The sequence below is a fragment of the Mustela putorius genome, unplaced genomic scaffold, assembly GCF_011764305.1.
Source record: "Mustela putorius furo isolate JIRA1106 unplaced genomic scaffold, ASM1176430v1.1 tig00000083_pilon_pilon_pilon, whole genome shotgun sequence".
NCBI classification, from domain to species: domain Eukaryota; kingdom Metazoa; phylum Chordata; class Mammalia; order Carnivora; family Mustelidae; genus Mustela; species Mustela putorius.
Window position 1 is genome coordinate 22,001,655 of NW_025421273.1, and position 17,179 is coordinate 22,018,833.

The following is a 17,179-nucleotide window of genomic DNA, read 5'->3' on the forward strand; positions in this document are numbered from 1 at the left end:
TCCAAAAAATAACTAACCTGTCAAATGCAGAATCTGAAATGTCAGTCTGGGTCAGATCCAGATGCTCCAAGTTAGGACAAAGTTCTAAAATCTGCCTAACCTGGTGGGGGGGGGGGGGGAGATTAAGAAAGACATCACTTTTAGTAAAAAACTTTCAGTAAATAACATAAGCCAGTGGTTCTCAAGTTTTGTGCATGTAAAAAATCACTTCAGTTCATGTATTCACAAATACATATTCTGAACTCAAAACTCTGGACAATCTGTGTTAGTAACCATGAGATTAGACCCAAGAAATTTATATTTCTAAGGAATACCCAAGGAGATTCTGATGGAGGACAAGACACACTTGTAAGACAGTGTGACTTAATCTCACTTGCCTGTTTTACAAACTCTTACATATAAAGAAACATTAAAAAAAACTGGGTTTCATCACTGAACTTAGTATCTGTGAAACTAAGTAAATTGTTTAACCTCTCCCAGTCTCTGTTTCCTTTTCTATAATGTGTAGAGGGTACCTCTATACCAAAACTACTAGGAAAACTGAAATGAAATAACATGAAAATTTAGCAGTGTACGGCTGCCCATGGGAAGGCACTCTCCTAAGTAAACAGCTATTTTTTTTTCCTTCATTAAATTCAGGAATAAGTAAACCAAATTTAGATCACTGCTACTTTTTCTTAATACCCAAACTAGTACTAATTTATACATACCATTTTGCTGGAAACTGCAGAGCTGTATGCTAATACTATAGTTTTTACTGAAGTTCCGACATATGGTAGAACATTATGAATTAAGCCATGAAGTAAACGTTTTTCCATTTGCGCAATGCTGATAGCAATTGATTCCTCTGCAGACTCTTCTGTAAAATGAATTCAAATATCTAAGAATTTGATACCAGTAATTCTATTAGGCTACTCAAGGAATCACCAAGTCATTTAATATGAAATACTTTTTGCTTTTTTTTTTAAGTAGGCTCCACGTCCAGTGTGCAGCCCAGTGCAGGGATTGAACGCATTACCCTGAGATCAAGACCTGAGCTGTGATCAAGAGTCAGGTGCCTATCCAGCTGGGTCAACCAGGTCAACCCCTTTTCTTTCTCTCTATGGTTTTTTTTTTTTTTTTTAATACTTGATGCTACTCTTAAACTCCCTTATATATGTAAAGCAAATTCAATGGATAAGGTCTCACTCACCAGAACTTAGTATTTAACAGGTCTGACATCAACTAAAAAGAGACAAAAGGGGAAAAAAACTTTATAATGAGAATGAAAGTTTTTTTTCACTTTTTGAGGCTGAAGGTGATGAGTAAATATAGCAGAGACAGAAAAAATAACTTCAGCTTCAGGAACTTGAAAAAGTTTTGGAAAAATATTGAGTATTTAAAAGAACAGTAGAAGCTCTTCAAGAAAATAGAAGCTCTTTAAGAAAAAAATCAAAGGGGGCGCCTGGGTGGCTCAGTGGTTGAGCCGCTGCCTTCGGCTCAGGTCATGATCTCAGGATCCTGGGATCGAGTCCCGCATCGGGATCTCTGCTCAGCAGGGAGCCTGCTTCCCTCTCTCTCTCTCTGCCTGCCTATCTGTCTACTGTGAACTCTCTCTGTCAAATAAATAAATAAATAAAATTTAAAAAAAAAAAAATCAAAGAAAAATAACTATAATAAAAAGTATCATTTGTTATTTTAGAAAAATAAAAGGGACACAGAGCTAAAAAGGATTTAAAACAACTGAATGAGCCTGGTCATAATAAATCAAGTAAAGTACCTTAGAATTTTTAAGAAGCGTGGTTTTTGGTTTTTGCTTAATAACTTCTGTAGAGCCTAGATGTTTGCAATAGGATGCCACACTGTTAACAACCAACACCACAAAAACACTACAAACTCCAATTTGATATAAGTGAAAAAAATATGCCAACTAAACAAAAAAAAAGAATTAATAATTGTATTACCTTTCTCAGGGCACTATTATTATTATGCTTACCTAAAGACATAACCTGAATATCTCTAACAGTTTAACAGAATTAAGAAAGTCTCATTTTTAAGAAAGTCTCATTTAAAATAAAACTGAATGTAGCTTACAAAAGAAATATTTCAAAAAATTCTGAATTTGTGACTAATGGTTCCATATTTACAGATTTACATAAATTTCTTGTTTATTAGTCAGACATATGTAAAGTACAAAGATAAAAATGGCTTTTGGCAAACCCTATCTATCCTACAGTAACTTTATTCTCAAATAATTCTTTTGTTTCTGTGGTCCTCCCTATCTAAATCTGTTTTACTGGGAAATCCTAAAAAAAATTTTAAAAAAATAAGAAATTAAATATCCTATGAAGAACAGTATCTTCCTGCAAGACTAGAAAAGACAAGTAAACTGAAAAAGCACTAACATAAAATATAGGTGGTAGATTCAAAGTTTAGTCTTAACTACACCAAAGAGCTGAACGGATATATTACCTTAACAAGACTCAATCATTACAGCCTTAATCTTTCCTTTTCAATGTGAATGCTTATTGATAAGCATTCTTTGGTTATTTCCTCAAGTGATGAGACAAATACACTAAGTTTGGTAAAGACTTTAAAGCTCACATGGGTTTTGCTCAAACTTCTGAGGAGACCTTAGTCACCCTATTTAAAATTTTAGTTTCTTTCCTCTCTTTCTCCATGGCTCCTGACACTATCCAGCACAGCAGATATATTTTGCCTGTGTTTATCATTTATCTTCCCTCTTTTTTTTTTTTTTTATTTTATTTATTTGAGAGAGAAGGAGAGAGAGGGAGTTAAAAAGCAGGGGGAGCGGCAGAGGGAGCCGGAGAGGAAGAAGCAGATTCCTGGCTGAGCAAGGAGCCCAATGCAGGGCTTGATCCCGGGACCCTGAGATCAAGATCTGAACCAAAAGATAGATGCTTAACTAACTGAGCCACCCAGAAGTCCCTCCCCTCTCCAAATTGTAAGGCCAAGGATTTTTTTTTTTCCTATTTTGTTCGCTATTAACCTCATGCCCAAGAAAGTCCTTGCCACAGGGTGAGCATATCATCCAATCTAGCTGAAACAGACCTCCTTCTTATGTAGCATCCTCTAAATGTTCAAAACCATAACACAATGTGGCGACTTCATTTCACAGATCTTTATTTTTATAGTCCTCCTTTGCTACGTTTGGTTCTTTGCCAAAAATTTTTTTTAAAAGATTTATTTATTTATTTGGGCGGGGGAGAGGGTAAGAAACTCAAGCATACTCCCTGCTGAGCAAGTAACCTGACATGGGCCTGGATCCCACCCTGAGATTAAAACCTGAGCAGAAACCAAGAGTCTGACACTTAGCCAACTGCACCATCTAGGCGCCCCCAGCTTAGTATTTTTTAAGTGAGCAAGTTATACATAAAAATTCCATGCAGTTTCAGTTTTACCAGGTATTAGAATGTCTTGTCTGTTTTTTTTTTAACTCTTTCACCATTTTTAGTAATCATCTCCTATAATACTGCCTAAGAATTTTTCTCTTCCTCCTCTATACTCCCAAATAGTGTCTTTCTGAACCCCTACTGTGGCATTTTTAATTATATGCCTTGAATTAAGAATTACCTATTCTAAATTCTCTGCCAGATGAGTTCTTTAAGAATAAAGTCCTAGGGGGCGCCTGGGTGGCTCGGTGGTTTGGGCCTCTGCCTTCGGCTCAGGTCATGATCTCAGGGTCCTGGGATCGAGCCCCACGTCGGGCTCTCTGCTCGGCGGGGAGCCTGCTTCCCCCTCTCTCTCTGCCTGCCTCTCTGCCTACTTGTGATCTCTCTCCGCCTATCAAATAAATAAATAAAAATCTTTAAAAAAAAAAAAAGAATAAAGTCATAGTCACCCTTCAATTCTCCCACAGTACTTATAGTATGGCTAGACTAATTATAATCCCTTGTCATTTACAGAGAATTTTCATATATACATAACTTAATTCCACATTGTGAACCAAGTAGTATGATGGTTTACAAATGAATAAAGAGATTCAACAGCTTCATGCTCCTTCCTCTAAGCCAGGATGACTCAATAAATATTGCTGAACTGATCAAATAAAATGGTCCTAAAAGACACACTGTAAACTACAAAGTGCTATATAATGAATGTACATTACTTCAATAAGGAGAACAGCCATTATTTTCTGACTTAAGTATTTAAATATAACAACAGATGGGAAAAAATCCTATATACACTTAAATCAAACAGAATAAATTTTAAGTTTGCTTATTATTCTTTCAAATTTTACAAAGCAGTAGGCTTATAAACTCCAATTTCTTTAAAAGACACAAAATATGCAAATCTTAACACCTAGTAATTTATAAGCACTTAACTGTTAAGTATATTAATTACTAAAGCACCATGTATTCATTTTAATTCCAAACATAGCTTACCAGATTCATCTATATCAGCATCTTCATCCCACTCCTGAAAAGCACGACTTTCATCTTTTCTATTTTTCACCCATTCTTCATCAGGTTCAGTATCAAGTTCAGTTGCTGGACCACTATACCAGTCACCTACTCAACAAATAAATAAAAGGAACAAAGTAAGATTAGACCAGTTACCATTAAAAAAAAAATTTACCTATTTACAATAAAAATCTCTGCACACAGAAAATATTTGAGCTCTAGGCAATGGGCCAGCAAGTGTTAAAAATTTTCAATTATGGTTTAAAAATTACACTTAAATAATATGCAAGGGAATTTCAGACATACTAAAAAGAATTATGAAAAATAATTATCAATAGTCTTACATGCAATTTTAGAAATCATTGAAAAGAACTTAACCTTTTTCCCCTACTGTGGCTTCACACTGGCACCAGCAATACCCTCCAAATGATGATAGCTAATAAACAAAAGTAAGCAAAGACTTTCTGCTCAATAGTGAATAGTCGGCAATTCAGCAATAGATAGGAACATAGTCAAAGGGGAAAGATTAAGGTAAAGCTAAATCATAAATGTAAAGATCCTGGAGATTAAATTATACAACTGTGAAGTAAGAGACAATGCAGAATTAATTTACTGAACCCTTAACATTACATCTAAATTACAACTTCTCAATCTCAACAGTACTAACATTCTGGGCTGGGTAATTCTGTGCAGTGGGGAGCTGTACTGTGCATTGTAATATGGTGTTTAGCACAAACCCTGGCCTCTACTCACTGCAGGCTAGTAAAATCCTCCCAAATGGGACAAACAAAAATGTCTCCACAGACATTTCAAAATGTTCCCTGGATGGTGGTAAAAAATTCTGATTGAGAGACATTAGAAACAAACACCATAAATAAATTAAAAAAAAAAAATTTTTATTGAAACTTTTTGTTTAAACATTAAAAAACAAAGAGAAGCATATTTAAGATTGGTTAAGATCACAGAAGTCTTGTACAGCATTTTTACATTTGATCTTTACATCAAATAGTACCTTATGTGTTAATCCCTATTAGTTAGTTATAAATAGTTAAAGATATAGCTAAACAAGAAAGTATTAAATATATCCATATTTCCCTCGACTTCTCACTTAATATTTCATTTTCCTCCAATAGGAAAATTATTCTACATAAAAATAATAATTCTGGGGCACCTGGGTGGCTCAGTCAGTTAAGCGGCTGCCTTTAGCTCAGGTCATGATCCCAGGGTCTTGAGATCGAGCCCCACATCAGGCTCCCTGCTCAGTGAAGGCAGAGCCCGCTTCTCCCTCTCCCTCGGCCTGCCACTCTGCCTATTTGTGCTCTCTTTGTCAAATACAAAAAATAAAATCTTAAAAAATAATTATAATTCTAATCATTTAGTAAGTCCACTCAATACTTCAAACAGCTTTGCTAAAAAAATATCTAAGAACAGCTATTTTAAAGATGCTATATATTAACATAAAAAATAAAATTTTTAAAATTAAATTTATAATTATGTGAGAAATATATATTTCCATGTCAAAATGACAAATTACAGACAACAAAAAAATTTAATTTAAATGTGAAGTTAAATGAGTCATTTAGAAGAAACTTTTCTAATTCAGTTTCACACAGGAAAAATGTATGCCATATTATTTGCTTTTACTCTATGCACTATATGCTCATAAAAAGGAAATTTTCTTTAATTGTTTATAAGTAAAAGTAACTTATCACAATGAAATATATATGAAATTGTGATTTAGGATGAGGCATTGCCAATCACCAAAAAATATGCTGAAGACAAAAACAGAGTCAGTTATTCTGAGCCACTACCAAGGCAGCCCTAATGGTGCTTCATCTTTAAATTTTAAAGAATTTATTCTCTACTTTTTTATATAATTATTTAAATCTGTTCTGAAAACCTATTAATTTCATTTTAACTCCAAACAGAGGCAAAAGCAGGAAGAAGTAGCATTTAAAAAGTAGCATAATGAATACCCATCACCTCATCACCGATCTTCAACAATTATCAACATTTTGCCAATTATTTTGCATTCTCTCCCCTATTTTCTTCCTAACTATTTTAAAAGAAATTGCACACATCACATAAATCACCCATGAATACATCAGCATTGTAGTTTTTCAAAAGTGTATACAAAAAACACATCAGCTAACTGTAAAATCTACTCTTTGGTCAACGTCTCAGAATTTCCCTCCTTGACCCTGCTTATTAATGTCTAAATGTAATCACTTAGAGAAATGGATTGAAGTATTTCTTAAAACAAACTAAAAGTTTCATTTACCTACCTCTAGCCCAATGAACAGGGTAAAGATGTTTCCAAAGCGATCCAGTTTTTGCGAGCTGAGACCATTTAGTGCTTACTTGACTGCATCGACACAATTCTTGAGGATTAAGATAACTGAAAATTGACAGCATTACCTCAGGAGGAAGATGGGTTATACCTGTGGCTTGTTCTGACACTTCCGCTTCTGAAATTAAAAAAAAAAAAAAAAAAAAAATCTTTAACATTAAAGGCTATAAGAGCAAATGCAGTAAAAAATTACAATCGCATTTCTATAAATAAAATCCAGTGCCTAAAGTCCACTCCTTCCTGCTTCCAAGATGTGAAAAGGAAATAACATGGACTAGTGGTAACATGGGGATGTTCAACTTGTTAAGAACCTGTAGGGTTAAACTATGAGGTCCCAAATCATGTGTGGGAGCTACAATAATGAACACAGAACTGACTTCCTCTTACAAAGGCGTCACAGAAAAAACAATACTCACTCTGTAGCATAAGAAGCATCATTTGAAAAAGGAACCCAGCAGGTTATACAGCTTCAAATATAGAGTCAGCCAGATTATGAGATCTCCAAGGCATTTTTAATGACACACACAAATCTCGTAACACGTTCCATTCATGTATTAGGACTCCTGTCAATATTTTCCTTGTGTTCCCTCTTTGATTTTCACATGTGATATAAGAGGTCTGTCAAATCTAACTTCTGTAACCACAGGTAACCAAACCTACTTATACTATTTGTGAGCCAGCTGAGACAATGTAATGTTAACATTTCTAATGCTCGTGTACATTTTTACTGGCAATCTTTTGTCAGCAACTATTTTTTAAAAAAAGAGCCACTGAATGTCCAATTTACTATAATAAATTACTTCAGGAGCATTTTTCCCAAAAAATGCAAATAAAGTGCTACAATAAGAATACAGACTACAAGAGATTCATCAATAAGGACTGCAAAGAATTTGGGGTACCTTGTACACCTGATCTGCCCTCACAAAGCAATTTAAATACAGAAATTACTTTAACCCAACCTTTTTCAAATGGCAAATATTTAATCATAATACAGCTATAATTTGCTTTGAAGGAGTGGGAAAACTAAATGTATTAAGTGTGATGCTTTTAAATCCCATGTGAGAATTACAATTAAACTAGACACAACAGGTCTTGGCTTGGTGTTGAAGGCACAAGTTGCATTTCAGAATGAAGCACACAAGCTTTATGGGTTTAATTATAGGCTCACCTATGAAAACATTTTTGTTTCAACATGTATCTCACCTACTTTGTTAAATAAAGAGAAAAGGACCAATTTCAAAGAATTTTAAGCTATTTTAACAGGACTGTCACTGTTATTGCCCATCTAGAAGCAGAAGAAAAATTTTTACTAGCCTGAGAATGCCAATTTCCTTTAATGATGTTTTAAAAGGCAAAACTATCAAAGATCAATAAGAATAAATATGAGGTGGGGCGCCTGGGTGGCTCAGTGGGTTAAAGCCTCTGCTTTTGGCTCAGGTCATGATCCCAGAGTCCTGGGATCAAGCCCCACATGGGGCTCTCTGCTCAGCAGGGAGCCTGCTTCCCTTCCTCTCTCTCTGCCTACTTCTGATCTCTGTCATATAAATAAATAAAATCTTAAAAATAAATAAATAAATAAATATGAGGAAGTAGTTTATGATTTAAAAAGGCAAGCAGACTTTATTTGTACTTCTCATCTGTTTTCTTAAAGTAACAATACATAGAAAAACAATGTTCTCATACTTGCTCCCCTGTGTATTATTACTAGATATAAGCTAAAAGAATAACACATGGAAAAGGATGGAAATAAAGCTATAAGCATAACTTATTTTAAAAACGGATGGACAAAACTAGGAAAGATAAACAGTCACTATGGTCAATGGAGCTCCGAAAGCTAGATGATGGGGAGGAAAAAAAAAGAAAGTTGAATGATACTGCAAAAGTACTCTGTATATAATAGCTTTCAGTGATTCTGACTGACCAAAATAATTTTTATTATTATTACTACATAAGTTCCTTTAAGAAACACTACACTGCATGTGGCCCAACATTACATTGCATATGGGATGTTAAATTATCATAAACCACACCAAATTCTTAGGAACTACTGTCTTCGGGGCAACTGGGTGGCTCAGTTGGTTAAGCGTCTGCCTTTGGCTCAGGTCATGATCCCAAGATCCTGAGATAGAGCCCCACATCAGGCTTCCTGCTCAGCAGGGAGTCTGCTTTTCTCTCTCTCTCTCCTTCTCTGCCCCTCCCTACCACTTGTTCTCCTCTCAAATAAATAAAATTTAAAAAAAAAAAAGAAAGAAATTATGTCTTCAATTAAATATACACTTGAAAATAAATGGCTTAAAATTATTCTTCTAACAAAATCTAAAGTTCTTATTAACAAGATGCAAATGGCCTCCAAACTTCTCACTATTTAAACATATGAATCTCACCTTTATCTGACTTTTCATCCACAGAATATTTAAAAAACTTCTGTCGCTCCTCAGCTTGATTCCACAGGCTAAGACCTCTAAGGAGTTCTGCGGTGTCCTTCTGAGAGCAGTGCTGTGCAATCACTTTCTTCTTAATATCCTTAAGCTCTTCATAGGTAAAATATTCCATTAACATTGGCTGAAAAACCTAAATGAAACATTCATAAGGAAAGATGCTTGACTAATTTTGTTTACACCTTTTAATTAATGGCTCAATTGCAGTATTATGACCCCATATTTCCAAGAGAAAGAAATTTTGGTTGTTGCCACCCAGTCAGCTTATCCAAAAAAGTGTAGAGAAGAGTAACACCAAAAGAACCGTTCCTTCTATGGCTTCTCTGGCTAATAAACCCCAAATAATTAAAAAGCATCAGAAGCAGAAGGTTTTCCTATGCAAAGCTGTCAAACACTCTTAAGCAGTCTCATATGGTTAGACATTTAGGTCAGTTAACTGCCTTCTGTTACTCCAGCAACTGAACTGTATACCTCAGTAGGATCTCTAAATCACATAAGAAAGGTAAAAGGTACCCAGTGTACTAAGAACCCTAAAACCCAAAGCTCTACTGAGACCCTGAACTATCTATCTACATTTCTTCTTTGAAACAGATGCTTAGTCCCAACCTCCAATTTACAGAATTAGAATCTTTAAGAAATGAAGCCACAGGTTTGGTTTGATTTTGTTTTTTGATTTTTGTTTGTTTGTTTGTTTTTTGTTGTTGTTGTTCCACACATAATTTTGATGAGCATCTCAGGTTAAGGAACACTACTCTAGGTGGCTTCAATGTTGGTTTCATATTACAATGACCTGGGGACCTTTAAAATATATCCAGGCCAGTACCTCTCACCTGACTTAATCAGTCTGGAAAGAGCTGATAAGTAGGTTTTTTTGTTTTTTGTTTTTTTAAATAGAGATCTAATTATAAGGTGAAGCCATAGGTGATATTCACCATAGTAAACTGATTAACAACTAAACAAGAATTTCATTCCTCCTAAAATAATTTTTCTATTCCTTACCCTAATCCTAATAATCACCCCACATTTAGAGAAAGAAGAGAATGGGAAAATGTTTTGCTCATCCAATCAGTGATATCCTAATACATGTGTACTAGGAATAAAACTGATTAGTTTAACACTACCATTTGATTACCAAAATCCCCTACAAAAAAAAGAACACGAAAAATACTTGAATGTTAGCATGAATATACACAAAACATCAAAAAGTTTCAAGAATCCTCTAAAGGTTCTAAGAAGACATTAAGGTAACATGGAAAGTTAACATTCAATACAGTGCCATCTACATAATAAGAAAAAAAAAATTTTGAACATTTTATTTATTTGAGAGAAAGAGAATGTGAAAGAGAGAGATCACGAGATGGGGGAGGATCAGAGGGAGCACAGACTCCCTGCTGATCAGGGAGCCCAGATATGGGACTTAATCCTGGGACTCCAAGATCATGACCTGAGCTGAAGGCAGTTGCTTAACCAAATGAGCCACCCAGGGACCCACAGAAAGTAAGTATTACTTGAGCAAATGAATTAAGTCACTGATTCAGTGAAAAGCAACCACCTCTCTGAGAGAACAAATTTTGTTTTCTTGGGAATTTTCCTCTTTTCCTAAAATGAACCAGAGGCTTATCATCCTACACATTATTTTGAAGAATTAAAGCTAAAACATCTTAAAAATTGTATAAGTCAGGGCGCCTGGGTGGCTCAGTGGGTTAAGCCGCTGCCTTCGGCTCAGGTCATGATCTCAGGGTCCTGGGATCAAGTCCCGTATTGGGCTCTCTGCTCGGCGGGGAGCCTGCTTCTCTCTCTCTCTCTCTCTGCCTGCCTTTCCGTCTACTTGTGATTTCTCTCTGTCAAGTAAATAAATAAAATCTTTAAAAAAAAAAAATTGTATAAGTCAAAATCACAAGGAAGAAAAAATTATGCTTACCTCCTCTTCCTCTTTCATGTGAGGAAGAAAATCTCTTGTAAAAGCCTCCAATCTCTCTTTCAGCTGTTTTGCATAATTTAACTGCTCACATTCGTTCTAGAAACATAAAAATAATTATATTCTATAAAAATGTTGCTTCATTATTTATACTGTACTGATCCTAGGAAGGTACAACATAAAACCTCAGGGAAAAAACAGACTGAAGAACAGCAAAGTGGTCTCTGTATTTTTTGTTGCATAAAGATGTCCTTAAAATATCTTGCAAAGGAACCCTGAATTTTTAGTAATGTGATCTAGTATTTCTTTAAAAGGTCATAAAAAGTCTAAAAATAGCAACTATTTGCTCAAAACTTCTATTAATTTCTAATGTATACATTTATATAATTTCTATGTTTCAGTTTTCTTAACCTATGTCTGAGCAGTCTCCAAGAGCTTAATGGACTCGATCACCAGAGTACCTTCATACTCATCCAATGTACCCTCCAATACACAATCCACAACATCTGTTATGCCAATAACAGATATTTATGCTAATGGAAGACCATGTCTACTTCAAAAGGCCAGATATCAACATACCTCTAGGTAAGGGGCTCAAGACATCTTGACGTATATCAGTCTAGTTCTGAACAACAGCTAAAAGGTTTTCTCAGATGAACTAAGATCCCATCTCCTCCCTCTATAACAGCTATCACTTCTACATCAGCCCTCTCAAGTTAAAACATGTGGAATTTTACAGAATAATAAAACTTTTAAAATATAGGAATATTGTATCCCTGCTGAGTCTCCTCCTTTATTTACTAATTTATTCAACTGCTTCCCAATATTTCATCCAAAGTCCTATTCTCTGAAGATTTTATACATTTTCCCTAAGCATCCCAAGTGGCTTCCAGTTCCACTTCACCTGCTAAAAATGATCAAATTTGCTTTTCCAAATCAAATTACTCTTCTCACCCTAAAACCCATCTACACCTCCTCCTATTAACAAATACCCACCTGGACTGCACAACCAGTTCAAATCCAACATATCCAAAATGAATCTTTTTATTCCCCAAGCCTTTTCTATATTCCCTCGAATTTTAGGCTCAATTCTCATTTTTACTTCCTTTCTCTTTCTCCTTTCCCTTCCCCTATATATGCATGCCCTACATGCTACCAATTACATATCCTACATAATTCTCATCTGTCCCCTTCCCTCTATCTCCACTAGCCACTACTTTAGTTCAGATCTTAATCATTTTATTAAACAGGTAATATATGAACATGATATAAAACTGAAAAAGTACAAAGAAGTATTCAATAAAAAGTAAATCTCTCTTCCATCACTACCCAGTACTCTACCCTTACCCAATCACCCACTTTCCCACCAAGCAGTTACTAATGTGTCTTCTTCCAGACACTATTTCAATAATTTTGAGAATGGTCTTCCTGCCTCAGTCCTGTCTCTTCCTTCAACCCATTCTCCTCCTTGCTGCAGAACAGTCTTTCTAGAATATAAATCTGTAAGTGAAAAGTGTGTGTGGGGTTTGACACAGTTACAACTTAAGTCTATGCTTCACCAAGCCAGAAGGGAGCTGTAAATGAAGATCAAATTTCAAATTTCTATAATATGTAAATATAATTGAAAAGGAAAGTCTTTTTATATCATTATCCTAAACTATACTCACCTATGGCTAATTTTATGTTATACAATTAAAAATTGTCCTGTTTAACAATCCCTGCACCCTAAAATATGGAAAGGAAATACACATTATCACTAACATTCAATTTTTCAATAAATAAAATTTATAAAAGTATTCACTCTTAGAAATAATCTCACCTTTAGTCACCAATAACTACATTTATTATAGCTTTAAGAGTTGAACAAATGTTACCAGAAAGTAAAAATTCTATGGTAATTAAAATTTCGACTTACAAAAACAACTTTAAGATTTGGGGAAGAGCACTCACTATAAAATTTTATATACGGTAATGAGGAGGTAACTGACAAAGATTCTCATCAACCTGAGACAGACTCCTCTGAGCCCCCTTCTCAACTAGGCCTCAACAGTAAGCTCTGTCCTTGGCCCACTTAGTCCAGTTTTAGCTAAAGTCATTCTGAGTCAGGTTAGCAAAAATCCCTCTACCTTAGGCATCTTATCATCCTCAATATCTATCCACCCTCAATATCTTATCAGCCTGGTCTGCTGCCTTCAGCAAAAACCCTCTTCAGTCAGTCTAGCAAGATTCTCCCTAGCCTTGACGCTTCCTCTTAGTAATTTTCCTGACTCCCACTCTTGCTCCTCGGCTATAAATCCCCAGCTTTCCTTGATATATTCAGAGTTGAGAGTCCAATCTCTCACCCCTACTGCAAAACCTCAATGTAGTAATCCCCTGAATAAAGTCTTCCTTATGGTCTTTTAACAAGTGTCAGAATATTTTCTATAACGTAACATCGTTTACTATAAAATGCTAATACTTTTTGCTGACATACCAGCAAATGACACAAACTGTGATAAATACCCATTTTTGTAACTCACCTTAACATTCTTCAGTCCCTTTTCAAAGAGACTAAGCATCTCAGAGAGTTTATTGTCAGAATGTACATTATAAATGGTCTGGCTGCGTTGTTGAAGCAAACCAATAATGTACTCATTTTCAATCTGCTCATGCATTTTGAACTCCTTAAAAGTAGCATACAGAGACTGCAGAAGAGCACGGAAATCATTGTTGTTGGAAAAGTTCGTTTTAGAAAGCTGAATAAAAATTTAAAAAGAAAAGCATTAATAAGTATATGTAAATATGCATCTATAAGAAATACTCAAATGCATTCCTATTTAGTTTTGTACATAGCAGAATACCTCTCTTACACTTGGTTCAAGTACAAATAAGAGAAATTCATAAATTAACAAATTATAAAAGTATAATAAAAAGTACACTAGGTCAGGAAGATACTGATTTATATTCTGAAGGCTTGATGGTACAGGTAAATGACGGTACACCAATATATCACATAAGTTCTTTAAACAAAAGGGATTAGACCAACTCCCTCCAAACCTAAAATTTCATTACTCTGTATTCATACTAAAAATACACACACTCTATAAAGTTGTATGAATTTCTAAAACAGTTGTGTTAGGATAACATGTAAGTGTTTTTGTCTTTGTTCAAATATTCTTTATGCTATTATATTACTTTTACAATATAAAAATTTTAAAATACTCTCAGAGTTTATTTAAACTTTAATATCAAGAGGGGTCTGATCTGTTACAGAAATAATTATAAAGTACTGAGCTATTAGAATATTACTAGACAATTTCAGGGGAACTAGTTTTGGGGGGTTTTAATCTTAAGAAAAATGGCATAAACACTTAGCAGTTTATATAAGAAATCACATACTTTTCTGAGGTAGAGCTACTGTAATAGTATAACACTGAAACCTAGCAAAAGGACTGAAGGAAAGCTACAAATCAATGAAAATGCAAAGAAATGTATACACTGTCATATTCTTTAACTCTACTGTTCAACCAAAGAAAATGACTATTTGTATGTAATTTTAATTTTTTACATTTAATGGCAAATTAAATTCTCATGTTTAAATGCATACATCTTATCAAAAAACCTGATTCAAATTAAAGCTCAAAGTAATATTAAAATCCTCCATTACCTCCATTGCCATATTAAATCTACCTTCTACTACTATATCAACTCAACTCCAGTTTCAAAAGTCATTTTAAGGGGCACCTCGGTGGCTCAGTGGGTTAAAGCCTCTGCCTTCGGCTCAGGTCATGGTCCCAGGGCCCTGGGATCGAGCCCCGCATTGGGCCCTCTGCTCAGCAGGGAGCCTGCATCCTCCTCCCTCTCTGCCTGCCTCTCTGACTACTTGTGATCTCTGTCAGTCAAATACATAAATAATTTTTTTTAAAGTCATTTTAAGGGGCAAAATCTGATTACAATAAAAACACAGACTATAAATGGAGGGCAAAAAGCTACTAACACCACACTTCTAGTCTTGGGTTTGTCAAGTCTGAACCAGTATTCCTTAAAATGGAGTAGACGCTAAGCTGTCTTAATTGCCTGGTCTCAGGCAGAAGTAGCAGGCTCATGACAAAGCATCAGAAAAGACGGCAGACTCCTAAAGCTGAACTAGTCCACTATACATAGCAGAATTAACTAAATATCTTCTGGAAAATGCACTATGGATTAGGTATTAAAAATCATTTGTAGGACTCCAGAGCAGATCCCAATTCTATCATTTACTTAGCTCTGTAATCCTGGGTTAGTTACTTTCCTCCTTCAATGTCTTACTTTTTCTTCTTGGTGTTAAATGAGAACAACAACATCTGTAGTTTACATGGTTACTATGAAATTAAAATGAATTGGTGCTCATTAAGCATAGCTCTCACCATTTTGAAAATTAATCATTCATTTTTATAAATTCATGCATTGTTTACTCCATTCAAATATTTAATGAGCAACTATTATGAGCTGAGCATTGCTTCTGGTACTCAGGATAAATACATCAGTGAACAAAATTGCTGCCTTTAGGAAGCTTACATTCTAGTGAAGGGAAGTTAACACAAGGAGCAGTAGCCACAATAAGTAAATTATCTAGAACAAGGGCTTTTTCTGTAAAAAAAACTTTTTCTGTAAAGAAAAAGAACTTTTTCTGTAAAGGGCCTGATAGTAAATATTTCAAGTTCTACAGAGCATACTGTCTGCAGCAACCATTTAATTTAGCTGCGGTAGCATAAAAGCAGTCTATGAATGAGTGTGGCTATATTCCAACAAAAGATTATCTAAGGACAGAGAAATGTGAATTTCATGTTATTTTCACATATTAAAACATATTATTCTTCTGATTTTCTCCAACTATTTAAAATTGTAAAAATCATTCTTACTCCTGAGCCATACAAAAACAGCAGGCAGGATGGATTTCTTTAAACCAATGTTGTGGATTTTATCCTAAGAAATGTTACACAAGACCACATAAAATTTACTAGAGGCTAATCTCAAAAATTAAATTTTTAATTAAAATAAGTCTTAGTAGAAATAAGAGATTAATCTAAAGAAAACATGATATTAGCTATATAATTTTTTAAAAAACAAAAACCAAAGCATGGCAAAAAAATATATTAAAACCCTCATATGACTTAACATTTTATTTTTTTTTTTTTAAAGATTTTATTTATTTATTTGACAGAGAGAGATCACAAGTAGATGGAGAGGCAGGCAGAGAGAGAGAGAGGGGGAAGCAGGCTTCCCGCTGAGCAGAGAGCCCGATGTGGGACTCGATCCCAGGGCCCTGAGATCACGACCTGAGCCGAAGGCAGCGGCTTAACCCACTGAGCCACCCAGGCGCCCCTGACTTAACATTTTAAAAGGCATGCAGGAAATTCTGCATACATTCTCATTGGACTGTTACAAAATCTTCAGATTTAATAACAAGCTAAGATCAAGACAAGGCTCATACTATAGGTTGAGAACCCAGTAAGATGTATAAGAGGACTGACTCTACATTATTCATAGTCAATCCAGCTTAGTGGCTAAAAGTGCTGACTCCGGAGCCAGATTACTTAGGTACAAATCCATCTCTGTCAGCAAGTCACTAAATTGCTCTGTACCTCAGTTTCTTCCATGTGTAAAATATGGCTAATAATATTAAATACCTCACGGGGTTCTTCTAATAATTTAGTAATATATCTAAAGAATACAAAACCTAACCTGTATTAAGCCCTACTTGGGTTTTTCTGTTATTTATATAGTTAGCCCATATGAAACTATCATTAGAAGTCCTGGGTGGCTCAGTCGGTTAAGTATCTGCCTTCGGCTCACGTAATGATCTCAGGGTCCTGGGATGAAGCCCCACATCAAGCTCCCTGCTCAGCAGGAAGCTTGCTTCTCCCTCTGCCGCCACCCCTACTTGCAGGCGCGCTCTCTCTTTCTCCCTGAAATCTTAAAAATCTTAAAAAAAAAAAAAAAAAAAAAGTCCTTATACTGGGACATCTGGGAGGCTTAGTCAGTTAAGCATCTGACTTCAGCTTAGATCATGATCCCAGGGTCCTGTGATGGAGTTCTGCATTATGCTCCC

General features: G+C 35.1%; 1 protein-coding gene across 2 annotated transcripts in view; it reads right to left on the minus strand.

Moving 5' to 3' along the window:
- The window catches only part of FBXL5 (F-box and leucine rich repeat protein 5), a 74,528-nt gene that overhangs the window by 20,056 nt on the left and 37,293 nt on the right, over positions 1 to 17,179 (minus strand). For both annotated transcript variants that reach the window (XM_045075773.1, XM_004773387.3), the window contains 7 exons: positions 13,629 to 13,844; positions 11,113 to 11,208; positions 9,138 to 9,324; positions 6,689 to 6,871; positions 4,386 to 4,511; positions 711 to 859; positions 18 to 100 (listed from right to left, as the gene is read on the minus strand). In XM_045075773.1, coding sequence (XP_044931708.1) covers positions 18 to 100; positions 711 to 859; positions 4,386 to 4,511; positions 6,689 to 6,871; positions 9,138 to 9,324; positions 11,113 to 11,208; positions 13,629 to 13,844 — 1,040 coding nt within the window. The remainder of the gene's footprint in view (positions 1 to 17; positions 101 to 710; positions 860 to 4,385; positions 4,512 to 6,688; positions 6,872 to 9,137; positions 9,325 to 11,112; positions 11,209 to 13,628; positions 13,845 to 17,179) is intronic.